At 48.4% G+C, this 18,075-nt stretch overlaps 1 protein-coding gene across 13 annotated transcripts in view; it reads left to right on the top strand.

The window, feature by feature from the left end:
* Nucleotides 1-17,298, top strand: part of LOC149367538 (uncharacterized) — a 65,601-nt gene extending 48,303 nt beyond the window's left edge. For 2 of the 13 annotated variants that reach the window (XM_089555929.1, XM_089555915.1), the window contains exons 5-7: nucleotides 3,403-3,517; nucleotides 4,779-5,048; nucleotides 16,816-17,298. In XM_089555929.1, the coding sequence (XP_089412055.1) occupies nucleotides 3,403-3,517; nucleotides 4,779-5,048; nucleotides 16,816-17,191 (761 nt within the window). In that variant the 3' untranslated portion in view covers nucleotides 17,192-17,298. Of the gene's footprint in view, nucleotides 1-3,388; nucleotides 3,518-4,778; nucleotides 5,049-16,815 lie in introns of those variants that run through there. The other 11 variants (XM_089555923.1, XM_089555934.1, XM_089555948.1 and 8 more) reach the window with 11 other exon arrangements.
* The last annotated feature ends 777 nt before the right edge of the window (nucleotides 17,299-18,075 follow it).

The following is an 18,075-nucleotide window of genomic DNA, read 5'->3' as shown; positions in this document are numbered from 1 at the left end:
GTGGAGACCTGCTCCAACAAAAAGCTCGCTCTTTCGCGTGCTTGCTGGGCGACAACGAATTTAAGGCAAGTCCCAGCTGGCTGTTGCGCTTCGAAGAACGACACGTCGGGAATGTGGTGAAGTGAGCAGCGTAAGCATGGCTGCAGTCGGCAACTGGCAGTCTGAAAACGGGCCCGACATTCTGGGAAAATATGCCCCCCAGCGACGTCTGCAACGCCGATGAGAGAGGTCTCTTCTACCAAATGCTGCCTAAAAAAACACTCGCCCTAAAGGGGCAGGCGTGCCACGGCGGCAAACACAGCAAACAAAGGCTGACTCTTTGGCTGTGCGTCAACATGGACGGTGCCGACAAACGAGACCCGCTTGTCATCGGAAAGAGTGCGAGGCCTTTTTGGTGTTATCTTAAAGGCACCAAAAAGCTTCCTGTGAAGTACGTTGCCAACTCAAGGGCTTGGATGTCGTGTGCCATTTTCGCTACATGACTCCAGGAATTTGACTGTGGCGTGTGTCGTCAGAAAAAGAAAGTGTGCCTGTTTAGTACTAGATACCTGCACGGCCCACTACGTGGCAGAAGTCGAGATGACCAGCGTGGAGCTTCGCTACTTTCCCCCAAACGCAACGTCCGTGGTTCAGCCCTTGGATCAAGGGATAATTAATAGCGTTAAGTGCGCATACAAGCGTCGAGTCGTCAACAGAGTTCTCGTCAACCTGGAGCTGAAGCGCGAGACGATAATAGATATTTTTATGGCGGTTGAGATGGTGGCGGTGGCATTGTTGAGGCGGCAATAATGGTCAACTGCTTCAGGACTGCTGGTTTCAATACACTAGGCCCTGAAACTGCCGAAGCTGGTCTGGACTGCGCGAGCGCCGTGCACGAGGATGAAGACGCGTGGGAACACCTTCGCTCAGTGGATGAACGCCGGCGCAAACGCAGTCACAACGGAAGTTTTGACTGGTGCCGATATCTTGCGGCTTGTAGGGGGGAGTGGCGACTGCAGGGGCCGAAGCTCCCGTGCCGACACCGGGTCAGGTGATGGATGCTCTCGATCTGCTGCGGCATTTTGCCGGAGCACACGAGGGGACGGAAGACGCGACCTACAGACCTACGAGAAATCGGTGCGGCCGTTGCTCACAAAGCGCACGCAGGCAAAGATCACCGACTTCTTTGCTGGAAAATAAATTTGTAGTCCCCTCAGGCCTTTCTTGTTGAGCAACAATTTTTGTTTCTTTTCATACACGCTAGCGCCGCCGGTCGTTTCCGCGGTCCGCAGTTTCATTTTGGGAGCATTTACGCTTCACAGATATGATGCCGTGGTAGCTTTCTGGATGTCACCATACCATATAATCGAATGTACCGAATTACGTGCCCAAGAAATGCCTCACTCGATTTAATGAAATAATTCACGGCTCCCCTCGACTTGGTAAAATCGAGTTTTAACTGTATAAGCGACACAGAAAGACACACACACACACGACACAAGCGCAAATTTTATTCCTTATGTAAGGTGCGTTTATGTACGCAACGTCAGCATAGGAAAGTCCACCTTCCCCACATTCATACACATACGTTCAGTTTCCTGCTCTTTTGATTGAAAACGCTTCAACTCCTTTCGGTCCTGTGGATGGTTCACAATTCTTTCTACACCTGCTGCTAGTTTCCCCGAGTGGCTAATTTTTCCGCAATCACTACTGTGCTCTAGAAACACATCTCCCCGATTGCCCAATGTATTGTTTCTCGCATGACATTAGTGTCTTTAAAATGATGTCTCTCTGGCATGGTATGAACATGGGCAGTGTCCTTACGCTTTTCACGCTTTCCTTTTCATTCGTGTCAACCGTGCCAGCTTTTTCCGCACTGAAACCGAGCAAGAAATCGTCTGCATATGGAAAGCATGCCAACACATTCCTGCCTTCCCGCTCTGGTTTGAGGCTGCGATCGTGTTGGTTTGTGTCTGGCTCCTGCACTTTCAAACTTGTACATGGCACAGGGTGATCGCAGCCTGAAACCACAGCTTGAAGGCAGGAATGTGTTGGCTTGCTTTCCATATGCAGACGATTTCTTCCTCGGTTTCAGTGAGGAAAAAGCTGGCACGGTTGACTCGGATGCGATGGTCACGCTTTGTAAACGCATATTCGATGGCCTTGACTTCACTTGTGAACTACTTCAAAAAGGAGATAAGATTCCTCGATCTACAAATAGAGAAAGCCCCTGTCCATACTTGCTGGTGGTGTCATACAAAAAGTGAAAAAAAAGCATCATGAGATATGATTCCAGCCAGTCTAAGCTTGTCAAAAGGAGTATTGCCCACTCATGCATGAGGCAGAGCCTCCTCACGAAGTCCTGCGAGCACAAAATGGTGGAGAGCATGCTGATCGATCCCAGCCAACATGATCACGTCAGTGGCTGAAAAACTGCCTAAAATCCTTGATGAGGAAAGAAGTCGAAAGAGCCGGGGAATAGAAAAGGATTGGTTGTCATACCGTATATATAAGGTATCTCACGGCTTGAAGAAAGTGGCAAACAAACCCTCAGTGAAAGCTGTATTTAGCGCACCAAAAAAGCTGATAAGCCTCTGCAACAAGGCAAATGTGAAAGGAAAGCATGACAAGCATAAGGAATGTGCAATTGCCCATAGGGAAAGGTCCATACCATGCCAGAGATACATACCGTATTTTCTCGCAGAATAGGTGCAGCGTTAAGAGGCGGAAGAGGGCGGAGTGGGTGAGAGACCAAAAGCGCGTTAATGACATCCTGGTTGAAATCAAGAGGAAGAAAGGGGCTTGGGCAGGGCATGTAATGCGGAGGCAAGATAACCGCCGGTCCTCAAGGGTAACGGAGTGGATTCCAAGAGAAGGCAAGCGTAGCAGGGGGCGGCAGAAAGTTAGGTGAGCGGATCAGATTAAGAAGTTTGTGGGGATACGGTGGCCGCAACTGGCAAAGGACAGGGTTAATTGGAGAGACATGGGAGAGGCCTTAGCCCTGCAGTGGGTGTAGTCAGGCTGATGGTGATGATGATGATCGCACCCCTGAATTTTGTTGGCAAAATTCAATTTTTTTTATTCCCCGCGTAATGATCGCTCCCCGAACTTGCCGCTGCAGTTGTGCCAAGTCTAGCCAGCCGACGATCATACTTGTCAGACAGATGGCATGTGCAGATGACCATCTTGCTTTGTCAGCATTGCAGCGGCAGCCGCCTGTTGGTCGATGTGGAGTCACATGGATAGGCGAAATGCGGTTATGCTTTACCGCGGAAACCAAACTTAACTGCAGTTATCTTGAATCACGGTTCGGCGTTATCACAAGGCTCGCCACCATTCTGAGTTGCGGTGCAATGAACGAAGTGACGCGGAGATTCGGAGTGAAGCGACATTTGCAAATATCTTGCAGTACAAATGGCGCAGTGTCAGAATGCAGTCCGACGGTGCTGTCCGGGAATATGTCGCTGCGTCACCCACAAGCTGCCTGCGCCAAGGAATCATCTCTATGGCGGATCCCTGGCCCCAACGTCAGAAAACGGTGCCAAGCTTTCTTGTTCTCATAAATGATGAGCCCTGGGATTCGGGAATGTGAAAAATGAAACCTTCTGGAGGGTCGCTGACCTGCACCGAGTGGCTGGTAGGACTGCAATACTAGCTGCAATGTGACTGACCCGATCGCTGGAATTGATCGTATACATTGCTTTTAATATGAAACAGTTAGGTTGTCAGAAAGGCAGCGTCATAAGTAGACCATGTAGTATAGCGTTGGTCAGTTCAAAAGCGCTGTCCACTGCGGCTTCGATGCGAAACTAGTTAGGCCTAGCGACGATAGGGAGTCGCACACTAGAGCGCTATCGTCCGCCGCGCTCGCGGGCGGCACCATTGCGGTAAGCGCGTGGAATTCGGTGCTGCGAACGTTGTAAACATGTCACCTAACGCTGCGGCAGGGACTTGGACATAACGGCGGTAAAATGCGTAGCTTGAGCGCTGCGCTGTTTCTGTGCCTTCGGTCGAGCCAGAAGGCTGCATAAAAGCGCTGTTGCGTGGGACTACACACACTGCTATTTTGATGCATTGCTCTTGGAACATGATTTAGTGCGAAGAAAGTGCGTTCTTGAAGCGGGACAGCTCGTGCGCTTTTCTCACAATACCTTTGTTAGAACGGCCGGTGGTAGCCGCACCTTGGGACCAGGGGGGGGGGAAAGGGTCGGGACGGGGGTGCCACCTTTTCTCCTTGCAGAGAGAGAACGTGTGTGGTGGATGTAATAACGCCTAATGGATCACTTCGTTACTACAGCCTTCTCGGTTAACGACGTAAACCGAGGTCGCCAAGCTCTGTTCGCGATAACCGCATTTAGCTGCGCGCCCGTGTGACGGGGGTAGTCTGACCTGCAACTTGGTTGTGTTTTCAGTGCTCAAAAATTTTTTGTAGAAAATTTACCCTGCGTCATGATCGCACCCCTAAATTTGCATAAAAAAAAAAAGTGTGATCATTATGCGAGTAAATCTGGTAATTTATAACATACCAATATCATGCAAGAAACAATACATTGGGCAATCGGGGAGATGTGTTTCTAGAGCACAGTAGTGACTGCGGAAAAATTAACCACTTGGGGAAACTAGCGCACCTCTGCAGCAGGTGTAAAAAGAATTGTGAACCACTATTCCATCCACAGGACCACGCAAGCGGAAAGAAAGGATTGAAAGACAAGTAGTTGAAGCATTTTTAATCGAAAGACGAGAAAATTAAACCTGTGTGTGTAAGTACTCCATCTATTGCATTTACCGCGCTCGGGCAGCCTGCTGGCTGCCTTTGACAGGGGAACGCATCATGGTCACATGGGCCTCCGGAACCAGCCGGCAATCACGGGGGCGGTTGACGGAGGGCTCTCTCTAGCTACGCGTGCATACAGCAGAGATCGGCTGCTTGGTGCCGAAAACAACGGCCTGAAGTTATTGAGGGCTGCTGCAGAACAAACAGCTGACCGTGCTCACACATCGACGACGACAACGCAACTGTGTGCCTTTGCTGCACAGTGTAAGCTTCGGGAAAGCCTCAGAAGCATGCGGTGAGCAGTTGCAGTGTAACGTGTTTCAGTCGACACTGAAAAAATGCCCGTGCGTTGCTTATCAAACAACTCTTGGATTATTGCATGTTTGTTTACTACATGGTAAGTATGACTGCCGGTGATCGATCCTGCGTGGTGATTGACTCTGCTGTGGACTGTGATCAGAAAATAATTGGGATACGTTCCGCTCAACTGTAGTCTGTTGACTACACGCATAATCTCTACAAAAGTGCTGCATATCAGCACGTTCATCTAGAACAAGCGGGTGTACTAGTGTATGAATTTAGCTGCGTATCGTATCTGCAATAGGACAGCTTTACCACAGAGAACTAGCACTGGAATGAAAGGTGCTACAATCAAGCCCTGCGTGTGGGGCACTGGGAGATTCTTTTTATCTCTTTAATGAGCAGCCAGATGTGAAGAGATGCATGCCTACGGTGCCAATCAGATATTGTGAGCATGCGTGGCAGAAGGCCCGGGCATCCAGCTCCACAACTGTTGGCGACGACAGACTTGGCACTCGATCACTGCAGAGATGCCTCGAGCAATGTGCTCGTGAGGGCTTTTAATCAAGGACATGTTTCAACCAAGTGTTTCTCAAAGTTTACCCGTCTTTGCACTGCTCCGAGCGCAATGAAGACCATATGCTCTCGTGTCGTGGTCAACCAACACCTTTGCAAAACGCACTGAGCATATGGATGTGTGCGTGCATCTGAGCGCGTACTCGGAGCTGGAATCTGCGGCTGCTCTGGTGACAGGCCTTGAACACCATTGCAATATCAGCCGGGCGCACGAAATTAACGGCCGAAATATTTTGTAAGTCAGAAGTGTGCGATCGTAATATGAAGCGAGCAGTTGGGCTTGCGAGGTGGTGAGACGATCGAAATGCTCAAAACATCAGCTGCCGCAAAAAGGTGCAGGCGACACAGATGGTATGGTCGAAGCACCTGCATCGCACGATCCTCCTTTCCCCCATACCTGGTTGAGTGCTGTCAGCACAGCCTGATGAAGTACAGAGAAGTGGGCATTCGAAGAGTTTCACTTTCTGTGGCAGTGACAGCCACGACAGGGGTGGGACTCGAATTGCGCCCTTGTTCTGCTCCGTATCAGGTCCTGTCCTCACTTGTGGTGGCTGTACATCAACTGCCTCAGTCTTGAAGGGTGTCTGAGAGTATTTGAAATTTTTAACAGTTTGCAAATCACCTTCCTAGGGTAATTAGGTTGTCTTCACCACCGTCAATCATTCCCACTAAACCAAGCTCCACGTAGCTGACTGGACCCAATTTCAGGAAAAGGCCACACTCGACAACTGTTATTCGCACGATCTTAGTGCAGAATGAAATAATTACAGGTTGTATTATAACTGCTCCACGCCTAGCTATATCTCAGTCTTTGGGAGTACTACACCAAAACCACAAGGTTTGGTATAACCAAGACTTCGGAGAAGAAAAAAAAAACAAAACAGAATGAAGCCTCGAAAATTGTTTGCAGGTCCAACAGCCGAGAATCTTGTGTAAGTTTTAAAAAAGTATGTCGTATCTATCGCAATGCAGAGAAAACTTCATGGCAAAGCTACATATCTATAAACAGTTCCATCACATCCAAAAAAATGTGGGAGCAACATCTCAGGCGAACATTTCTCAAGCATTTCCAGCTCTTCACACTACACAGAACAATTTTTTTTAAATTCAAAAACGCATCGGATAGCATCCTAAGTGCGCCTGCTTTAGGAGCATACAATAGTACAAAAACGAACATACAATAGCTTAATCTCAATTCATGAAATGAACTGTGTTTTATCTGCCGGTAAAGAGACTGTGCTTGGCCCTGATCAAATTCATTATGAAATGCTGGCACACCTTTCTCAGCCATCTGTAGAAGCACTTTTGAGATTTATCAACAAAATATGGATCTCAGGAAAAATACCCCAAGCTTGGAAAAGGCCGGTATTGTACCGTTCTTGAAACCTGGAAAACCACCAGTCTCCCCTGGCAGTTACAGGCCGTCACAGGCTGTCTCACAAAATCGTTTCAAATGAACATTAGGCTGATGTTTGTTCGTAGATTTCGTGCACTTCTTGACATCCACCAGTGTGGTTTTAAAAAATCTTGTTCACCATCTCGTCCGACTGGGAAATACAGTCAGAGGCTTAGCATCCGTGAACAACACTGCCAAGCTGTCTTTGGTGTGGAGAAGGCCTATGGAGGTTTGGGATTCTCCACGACCTAGGTATCCGTGGAAGGATGCTGAACTGCTGAAGAGACTCTCTGTCTGACCGTTCATTTCATGTACGCCTAGGTTCCTCATCCAGGAGACGTCCGCAGGGGTGCATTTTACGTACTACTCTGTTTGTTGTGAAAATTGATTCCACTGGTAAAATAATTCCAAAGTGTATTCTCCATATGCCGATGACCTTCACATAGCACGCACATCCTCCAGCCTGTGACAACTGGCATTAAACAGACTTGCGGTTTGGGCAGAAGATGGTTCTCCCCACAGTTCTTTTCTCGCTCAAGAGAGGCTGGCAGATTGATCCCACCCTGCACTTAACTGTGCGCCCAGTTAAACAAGAACATAAATTTTGGGCATAACATTATGGGGGGGGGATAAGTACGTTTTCCTCGCTTAACCGTAGCTGGCACAACCGCTGCGACCGACCCCGTGATTGCTACCGAGCGATGCTCACCTTGGCGGGAACAACACCCTGGCTGGACTTGCCTAAGGGAAATAAATAGCTTGTCTGTGTCTTGTCCCGTCTTCTCTTGTGCGCTATTTATTTCCCTTAGGCAAGTCATACCACCAAGCCTCATCTCTTCTGAAATGTAACCCTAGTGGAGACAGACAGGCATTTGTTGCTGCAAAAAGGATGCAGTGGATGCTCCTCCTCCCTGGGGGGGCACTGCGACGCCCTCCCTCGTTGGAGGAGGGTGAGGAAGCCAACCAAAGACTTGGCAGAGTCCCCATTCCTGCCGCACATTAGTGTCGTAAAAAAGAGACCAGTGGTCTCTCAGCTGGCGCATACCAAACATCCCCCGTAAACAGTCTCCCTCCCTTAGAAGAACTGTGCTCACAGGTGTCCTGAAAATCCGTTCCCTGCCGAAACACCTCTGTCATTCCGTAGGGCGCCTCCAGAACGCTGTTCAACCACAAGCCTCAGTCGAGCAGGCCTCTGCTGCTTCGAGGTCACCTCACCCACTGCCCTCCTCACTGTGTGTGACTTCACATTTCCGGAAAGAACAAACACCACAACGCATATTTCAACAAAAATACGCTTGCCACACAGACACTGACGGCTGAAAAACAGCAGATTGTGTCAGAAGCGTGGTAGTACCAAGAGACTGGCAAAATATAGTAAGAGTGCCAAACTGGGCTTCCATTTTCACCGCCGAATGTTGGTGGAATAATAAGTAGCAGTATTGAAAACAGCATCATCTCCACGGATTCACTCGGCCTGCTTTACATCCCAGAAATGCAGCCAAGGAATGGATGGAAATGAAAGAACCCTGCACAAGCCACGAAATCAAGAAATCCAGTATGGAGACCGCATGAAATTAGTGCATTTGAAGGCACTAGACGGAGGGAGAAACACGTACACACGAGCGCTTCTCAAAGTTTCTCCAGAATGTGTCCCAACGGTCTGCTCCGTCGTCATGGAATGGAAGAGACCTGTGCGCACCAGGAACGATGCAATTTTACGCCGCCTCGGCATGGGACACACACCCCTGACCACGCCTAATGACGAAACAAGGCAAACTTCTTTGTGAAAGATGGGGAGATGAGCTCATACTGAATCATCATGCTCAAAACTGGAAAGACTATGAAAAAAAGTGCTTCGCTCAATTTAAATGAGCACATTCTTCTTCATCCATTGCTACTCTTGGGTGGTAATGCAATTGTTGAGATACCTTATGTTTTCAGCTTTTCTTGATAAATTTTAACCCAGCGCCTCACTTGTTTTTGAAACGCCTCAGCCACTTTCTCATTACTGAGAAGTATTGCGGTGGTCATCGTTGCCCATCTAAGGATGGCTGCTGAGGTTATGTGACCTTCTTTAAGCCATTTCTAAATTTCTGTCGTTTATCTTTACTAGGTAGTACGAAATAACTTCAGGAAGAGACAAACATAGGAAGTCAGCATGGCATGAGGTTGGGCTAGTTGGAATCAGTCATAATAAAACTGCGTGAAGAAGAGGCAGGAACACAATGCGCTGTGTGTAGCAAGGTCATTTCTTTTGCATCCATTTGAATAGAGGACCAAGAAGAGAGAACACAGGTGCTGACTGTCCACTGAAAGAAGTTTATTGCAGCAACGGCAATATGTAGAGCCCATATCTCCCCCCCACATGGTAAAAAACATGAAAACATTAAAACTAGGTTACAAGTTTCATCGCAGTCAGCCATCGAGAAATCTGATTTCTTTTCAAGTTAATGGAAGGAGTGCTGACGCATTTCTCTCCTCGTTTATGAATGACATACGCTTCAAATATTTCACGTTCAAGCTGGTTCTTGTAGCGCTTAAGAAACTTTGTCCGGTTCAGAGTGGCAGTGCACTGGTCACATGTTCAGACAAGTTCTTTCTTGTGCCGTCTTTAATGCCTCTATTATGCTCTCTGAGCAGGCAGCGCCCAGTTTGTCCAATGTACGATGATGCACACGATAATGGGATATCGTGGTCGACTTCTTTTGTGCATTCAACGAAAGCTTTTTCATGTTTTTTCCCGCACTTTTTTGGCAACATATCTACTCGGTTGACCAGCTTGTTTGGCACGGAGAAGACCAACTTGAGATCGGACCGCCCGAAGGCTTTTTCAGCGGATGACTCACGCCGTGCACGCAGGGGATTACAATAGTTTTTTCTCTTCCGTCGTGCTCCTGCGCCCTTGTGGCTTCTTGCCGGCAGTCTTTCAAGATTTTGTGTCCAACACTACGGAGAATTTTATCCAGGAACCCAGCAGAGCGCAAACGGTGCAGCTTTCGTCGATGCGATGATGACATGACCTGTTGAGGGCGTTCTTCAGGGCACTTGTCGCTACTGCTCTTTTAACTAATTTGGAGTGCGCTGAAAGGTAGGGCCTTTCTTTGAGCGTATGAAGAGGCGCAAACTGGAGTTGGTTGTTGTCAGGTAATTCCTTTGTCAGAGGGAAGTCTTTTGGAGATCTGTAAAAGATCTTCTACGTCCTTCTGGGGTCCTGAATTAGATGTCTTGCAGGCGATCATAAAATCGTCCACATAACGGAAGACTCTCGCCGAGATGCTGGTTTGCAGGGCTTCTTTCAGCTTTCGGTCATAACCTCCAAGAAGCAGGTCACTAAGAAGAGGCGCAACGCATGCATACTCCTTTTTGTTGGAAGATCTTTTCAAGATCTTCGCAGAGACTCTAAAAGACTGCTGCAAGATGGGCTGCAAGACGATTGTCTGACTGCCGTGCATCCTGTTACAGTTCCCGATTTCACTGGTCTCGAATGGCAAGACCTGTAGTTTGCAAGAGGTTGTTCACTCTTGGTACCTTACTGCCAGCACACGTGATTTGGCGAGACGTTTTTCTGTATGGCTGCATGTGTCAACCTCAATCCTGAGCCATATCAAGAAAAAATATCAGGCACACACTCAGTATCCAAGGGCCTAACTAAAATCAGGAAATCATCCATGTATCGAAAAATTCAAATAAACCTTCCAGTTGTGTCACTGTCAACATAACTTAGAAAAATATTGCTAGGAACTGGGGCTATTTTAGCACCACTTCCTACTTCTGTTTAAAAACTTCCTCTTCCCACAGTACTTAGGTGTTCTCTATATAAAACTATAAAAGTTCCAGGAAAGACCGACTGGAAATACCGGTCCGTCTGACAGTTGATCTGCTTCTTTCGTCGATGTTCTGCAAAGGCGCTTGGCATTTCCCTCCTCACAGCCAAAGCCCGTCGAGCGAGTTACGTCTGGGATGAAATCGCTTGAGACATGCACCACCTGAGACTGGCAGTTAGGCGTGGTATAATGTAATTTTATGCCCTCTAAAACAGCAAACGGTCCAGTGTAGTCTGACAGTTTCTGACACAGACCACACTTGCGTACAGGTGTCCACACAGTGTCACCAGGAACATGAGAAACTTGCTGGTGTCGGCCGTTGTAGTGGTCCTTAGAACGCTCTTGCGCAGATAAAATTCAAAACACGGCCAAGCTGGCGAGCTTCGTCAGCCCTGCAGAGTGTGGTAGCAAGAGAAGGGTGAAAAATGGCAGTATGGTGTCAAGGCCAATAGAGCAGGTAGAAGGGGCTGCAGCCAGTTGCGCTGTGTTGCGTGCATGAGTGATGAACGGGAGGACGCCATCCCAGTCCTTGTGATCGGCAGCGACGTACACAGCAAGCACGGTGGTGAGCGTCCGATTAGTGCGTTCTACCACACCGTTCGTTTAGGGATGATAGGGCGTGGAGTGGCGAAAACTGCAGCTGCTGAGGCGCAGAAGTTCTTCGACAACGTCCGCTGCGAATTGGCATCCACGGTCGCTAATGAGAACTGCAGGAGGGCCGTGCCGAAGGATGATGAATCGAAGTAGAAAATGAGATACTTCAGACGCAGTAGCGACAGGTATTGTGGCTGTCTCACAATAACTGGTTAAATAGTCTACGCACACAAGAATCCATTGATTTCCTTTAGAGGACCTTGGGAAAGGTCCAAGAAGCTCAATGCCAACTTGCTCAAAGGGGGCTGTTGGAGCTGTGATTGGCCGCAGTTTTCCCGGCGGACTTGAAGTCGGCAGCTTAAAGCACTGGCATTGCACACAGCTGGCTACATGGCGCTGGTTGAACGCATGTTAGGCCAGTAAAATCGTTGTTGTGTGCGGTGGAGGGTTCGGGCCACTCCCAAGTGCCCAGATGTGGCGTCGTCGTGCACCATTTCACGAAGTGTGATGCGTAGGTTTTCGGGTACGACAAGAAGCATGCGTGCTCCCCCAGCAGAGAAATTCTTCTCATAAAGCAGGCCCTCGCAAATTCAAAAAGTATTCTTGACAGAATCTTGGGCGGCATCAAACAAAGAGGTTGATGTTTGGCCCTTGCGTTCCTCAGTTCGGAAAACTCTAAGATCAGGGAAGGCCTGTGAAAGCGAAGCCAAGTGTTCATCAGAGTGGTCTGCGTTGGTCGGCATCAGTCGTTTGAAGCGGCAAACACGAAAGACAATCAGCATCTGAATGTTTATGGCCACTTTTATGCACCACAGTAAAATAAAATTCTCGTATGTGCAAAGCCCATTGAGCGAGCTGTCCACAGGGGTCGCAAAGCGAATGGTGGTCGGTCAGGACGGTGAGAGCATTCCCGTACAGTGAAAACAACGCGAGACATTCTTGCTCAGTCACTGTGTAATTCCTTTTGCACTTGCTCAAGGAGCATATGCTACCATGTGCTGATCTTGGCCAAGGCATTGCATAAGTACAGCACTGATACCACTTGCAGCAGTGTGCACTTCAATTGGTGCTGATGGGCAGAAGTGGCGTGGGCCTGAGGTCAAAAGAAATTTCAGCTGACGGTCCTGGTCCAACTGGACGGTGCATCTTTATGCAGCAGACACTGGGTGAGCGATGTCTCGCTACGGAGCGTCGAAAGTACGACCAGGGCCCTGAAAAGCTCTGGGGCACCGTAAAACTTTTGACAGCTTCGGTTTTCTTGGGAACTGGTTGAATACCTTCTTTACCAACCAAATGACAAAGAACAATTGTTTCACAGTTCCCAAAATGACATTTCTTGGAATTCAGGACAAGACCACCTCGTTCCATGCAGTCAAGCACGATATCCAGACAGCTGTTGTGCTCACTAAACGCTTTGCAAAAATTACAACGTCGTCCAAATAACATAAACAAATTTCCACTTTAGTCCTCGCAGGATTGTATCCATAAACCGCTTGAATGTTGTTGGAGCATTACATAATTCAAAAGGCATAACGTTAAATTCATAAAGTCCATCTGTTACGAATGCCGTTTTTTCTTTATCTGCAATGTGCATGGGGATTTGCCAGTAGCCTGATCTCTATGAAGCTGAGTGCTGACAATCAATTGCGTCATCTATGAGTGGAAGCGGGTAGACGTCCTTCTTCGTGGCCGTATTTAACTCTTTCCGTACCATGGGGAAAATGACCATTTTCTGAAGGTTTGATTGCATTACCCAAAAACAGAGCTGAATAAAGGTGCTTTCTATTAATATACGTTTAAACAACAAATTCCATGTTGCAACAAAAAATTTTATTTGCTAAGAACGAGATTTTAGAAAAAAATTCAACAAAACCTGCAAAAACGCTTGTATTTAAAAAGAAAAAAATGTTAAAAATTTTCCGAAATATGCAAAATGTGTGTTACTCTATTCCACTCTCTGCAAAAAAAAAAAAAATCATTTCTGTCTTGAATAGCATTGTTGCTACGAAACAATAACTGGAAACCCTATAGTTTTGCATTGGAACGCGGCCGCCTGTGTTTCAGGCTGGTTTCCATCATCACCAATGTGAAAACTGAATCATCTTCAGCACCTTGCAGCATTTTCAGGCTCGTTGTTGCACAGGACGTTGATTAAATCACTCGGAGACGAGACGGAGTCCTGAGATTTGCTGTGTCTTAGAGCGCATGCGGAGGCTGCCAACCGACTTTGAAAGTACCGCATTTTCGCAGCACGTTCAAAAAATGTCGTTTTGTCGGGGCAAAAAAAACTATATCGGAAACAAAACTTGAGTTCTGCGGCTACAAGCCAGATGCGCATCATGCCTGTGAGCAACGCGGAAGGCTCCGAAGTCGAGCGGCGAAGGCGTCATCTGCGGGCAACATGGTGGGCAATGAGCGCGTTAGAAAGTGCCCCCTCACGGGACAAAAGAAACCTACATCGGAAACAAATCTTTGGTTCCTGGCCCACAAGCTACATCTGCAGCGTGGTCATTAGCAACGCAGAAGGTTCTGAAATCGGGGCATGAAATGATCGCTAACGATGCTCAATGGGCACGGTAGGGAAAGAGTTAAGCGACGGTAGTCAACACAGAACCTCCATCTTTTTTCCTAACAAGGATAACTGGAGCTGCCCAGGGACTGGAAGGTTCTCGAATTATGCCTCGCTTTAGCATCTCTTGAACTTGGTCATCTATTAACTTACGTTCAGTGGCGAAGACTCGATGGGGCGTATTGGAAGTGCGGGCCCGGTGTTGATCGTGTGATGAATACGACTGGTAGGCAGCATTGTTGTATCATCCTTGGCAAAGTCGAACACGAGCACGTGCTTCAGAAGTAGTTCCGCAAGAATTCAGCGACTGATTACTCATAGCCTTAACTTGGTTTGGTTTATTGGGGTTTAACGTCCCGAAGCAACTCTGGCTCTGAGGGACGCCGTAGTGAAGGGCTCCGGAAATTTCCACCCCACACGGGGTTCTCGTGCCCTGACATCGCACAGTACATGGGCCTCTAGAATTTTGCCTCCATCGAAGTTCGACCGCCGCGGCCGGGATTGAACCCGCGTCTTTCGGGCCAGCAGCCGAGCGCCATAACCACTGAGCCACCGCGGTGGGCAATATTGGGTCTCCATATCTCATTGTACTTGCTGCTCACTGTCAGAGCCGGTTGACGCCACGACGGAACCTGACACACCTTCCTCGAAATGGGTGAGTTTGAGGCCCCGGGGCAACATAGCTGGCTCTTCAGAGTGGTTGAATGTCCACAGCTTGGTACGGCCTCTGACCACGGGAACGACACAACGAGGCACGAGAATACTCGTTAGAGCAGGCAAGTGTCGTAGGTTCTACTACAACTTCAAAAGATTCGCACTGATTGCGAATAGACGAAATCCGCACGAATGCTGCCGATAAAGCTGGTACAATAGTGTCTTCTTCCACCGCAAATGCTCCTAAATCAGGTGTCGAGTCATCCACAAGAGCCAAAAGTAGTGAAGAATTCAAACCAATGTCTTCCGTGCGACGGTCTAAAGTTGCACCACACTCTTGCAGAAAATCAATCCCAAGAATCACATCATGTTTTTAATCTGTTTGATCAATGATGCATTGTAAACACTCCTGCATGGGCCCGAAAAGGGCCTGCAGTATGTTCAAATAAAATAAATAAATGTGTCGACCGCGGCACCACTGTGAATTCTGTTCTAAACGTTAGGCCACCAATAACAGCATGCGAAGCACACACACACCAAGTGGAACCAAAGGTTCACCACCGACACCATGGAATAACTCTGCATGGTCACCACTAAACATTACTTTCCTACCTAAACGGTTCTTAAACCTCAAACTCATAATGGATACGGTAGCTCCAGTGTGTACAAGAGCCATTTTTTTCTCAATAAACACTTGCACTTTATTCTTCAACATAAACGACTCGCTGGCGACCTCACCTCCATCGGCTGCACCTCCTAGTTTCCCGGAGGGGATGCACGACATCGAGGAGAAGAAATAAATAAATAAGAAAAATAAATAAATAAAAGAAGGTGACCGTCGTTGGCGCTGAGGTCACTGCAATCAGATGCAGGTGGTGAACTCCGCAAATGTGTCGGACGGTACGTGTCCCCAGCGGACATAGTCGGGGATCGCTGCTGCTCGGTGTGCAGTTGTCCGGGGGTCTTGAGCAGTCGGGAAATGGCGGCGGCAATATCTAGCGACATGCCCGGCAATGCCACACCGGTAGCACAAAGGTTGAGAGCGCCAGCGAAAGAGTCGCGATGTTGGTTGTAGCCGGGTTCTCGCTGCTGACGAACCACGTCTTCAGGGTAGGCGGGCCTTCCTCCCCTAGGCTGGTGGCCATAACATTGGGCAAAGTTCCTCCGATCGTCCATGGGCGAAGCGCCGCTAGGTTGGGCCCACGGAGTGGCGACATCTTGCCTGCCTGTGCACAACTGGGCCGTAGATATTCTGCATGGCAGAAGGCGTCCCTGGATCTGGGCGCACAATGTCATATCAGGCATAGAATGTGGAGGACAGGCACTGGCTACAGAGGCCAGTCTTCCGAATTAAGGAGTGATTCGACACAGCCTAAGAACTTCAAATAGTCTTCGATGTTTTATAACGTCAGCGATGGTGCTCAGGCTCTCTTTGCTAATCAGGAAATTATAAACGTCTTCTGCAATTCGTTTTCGAAGGTTGCCGACTTTGTCTTCTTCAAGCATACTGGAATTCACTAGCTTGCATAACTTTAATATAGCTTCGATGTATGCAGTGCAAGTTTTTCCGGGTACTTGCGTGCAGTGAAGCAATGTCTGTTCTGCGCGCTTCTTCTTTGTAGATTCGTCCCCCCAATTTTTTTTTGATCTCGTTTGTAAAGGTGGCCCATGAACTTAGTGAATCCTCATGGTTGTCGAAACAGTCGAAGGCAGTGGCGGCAACGAAGAACACCGTGTTAGCCAGTTTAGTAGCCGTGTTCCAGCGATTATGTTTGCTCACTCTTTCGTAGTGTTTCAGTCAACGTCCTGCTCAGGTTTTCCAATGAATGTCCGGGGCTCTCGATAGCGTGGCCAGTTGTGCACCGTGGATGGTCCTGGTTGCTCAGCATTGTTGTCTCCTGGCATGCCCGATGGCAGTGGTGGGAAGCTAGCGAGTCCTTTGATAGATGGAACGCTCAGTATTTACAGGGGATCAGTAAAAGCCTACAAGCGTCTTTCTGCCCTTTCTCTTCTGTCAGTGATGTGTTTGGGGGGAATGCGGTTGTGACTTTGCACTTGTGAGTGACCGACCAAGGTGCCACCAGGTGACACTGCAGTGAGAAGGATTAGGTGTCTGGAGAAGTGTGTGAGAGAGTCCTTCTGTTTCCAGGCGGCTTCTTCAACCGGCCGGGCAGCACGCGCAAGATTGTCGGATCTCCGCGGCAGCTGGAGAGCGCAGTGCCAACCAGCAAGAACCCCAATGGGGTGTGGGTGTGAGTGGCTGGCCTCAACACCATTTTCCAGTTCCTTCTTGGGGTGGCCCCCCAACAGAGACGCCCAACAGCTGTGCTGCTGCAGACATTTTACTGTGGTGGCGGCATCCAGAGTCTTCCAGTGTTTGCTGTGATCAGGAGGAGTCAGCATCTGGTTGGAAAGAAGTTGGGACCATGTTGCAATGTGTGTGTTCCAGTGCTAACTGCAGCTTTGCTGCTGCTGTCCAAGAACAGCGTAGGGACCATATTTTGAGCGAATGCCCAGTTGTGTAGTGCAGCTTTTGCAGTGCCTATAACATGTGACTGACATTGGTGCCTGTAAATGCCCATTTTTACTTTGTTGCTTTAAAATATATTTGGTGCGCATTCTTGCTTCCCAATGGAGGTGTGCCTTTTTATTTGCTGTGAAGCTGGCCACATTGGTGGTGGGCCAAGGTTTTCCTCCTGGCCAAGGGAGCGAGTGGAGGAATGGAGGGCACATTTCAACAGAGGTCCGACCGAGAGAGCTGTGCTGCACCTCTCTGATGGAGTAAACGGAGCAGATTTCGAGGGCCTTCGAGCTTATTTCTGAAAAGTACCCAACTTGGCAGCACCAGTGTTGACACAGGCAAGCAACACCTGCTTCCTCAAAGTACATGAATGTCCAGTAACCATTGCAAGAGTGATTTTATTTATTACTTGCCAATTGCTGGCAGAATTTTTGGTGAAGGTGAGGCTGTGCCAGGCAGCAGCAGCCTCATCAGGAGGAAGACAATGTGAGGGTGCCTGATGGGCATACCTTGAACACGTGGGTGGCATGTATACCATGTAACCAGCCAGCATGACGCTACGTTAAGACATGACTTGGGAAATGCGCGAGCAACCGCAGCCTCCTGAACAGAAGCAGTCTTCTTCCTGGGCGCTCCTCGGTTCTGCCCTTGCAATGCAGTGCCATCTCCTGGGCCCAGTCCACGGTCGCTCTGTTCGACCCTCCAGAGTTGTGGGACATCGCATGAAAGGGGATTTACTGCGGCATTATGAAAGTCTCCTTTGAGCGCCAATTTGGTCTTGAGTTCCAACCACAGCGCATGTCATGACGAGCAGAAAATAAAAAAAAGTTTGCATTATATGCGTACCTTGATTCTGAATACCTCGCTAATTAAAAATTATGGATAATT

The sequence above is a fragment of the Amblyomma mixtum genome, chromosome 1 (genome assembly GCF_055824585.1).
Source record: "Amblyomma mixtum isolate Tamu chromosome 1, ASM5582458v1, whole genome shotgun sequence".
Lineage (NCBI taxonomy): Eukaryota > Metazoa > Arthropoda > Arachnida > Ixodida > Ixodidae > Amblyomma > Amblyomma mixtum.
Note: the sequence above shows the minus strand (reverse complement) of the source record. Positions and strands in the feature narration are given on the sequence as shown.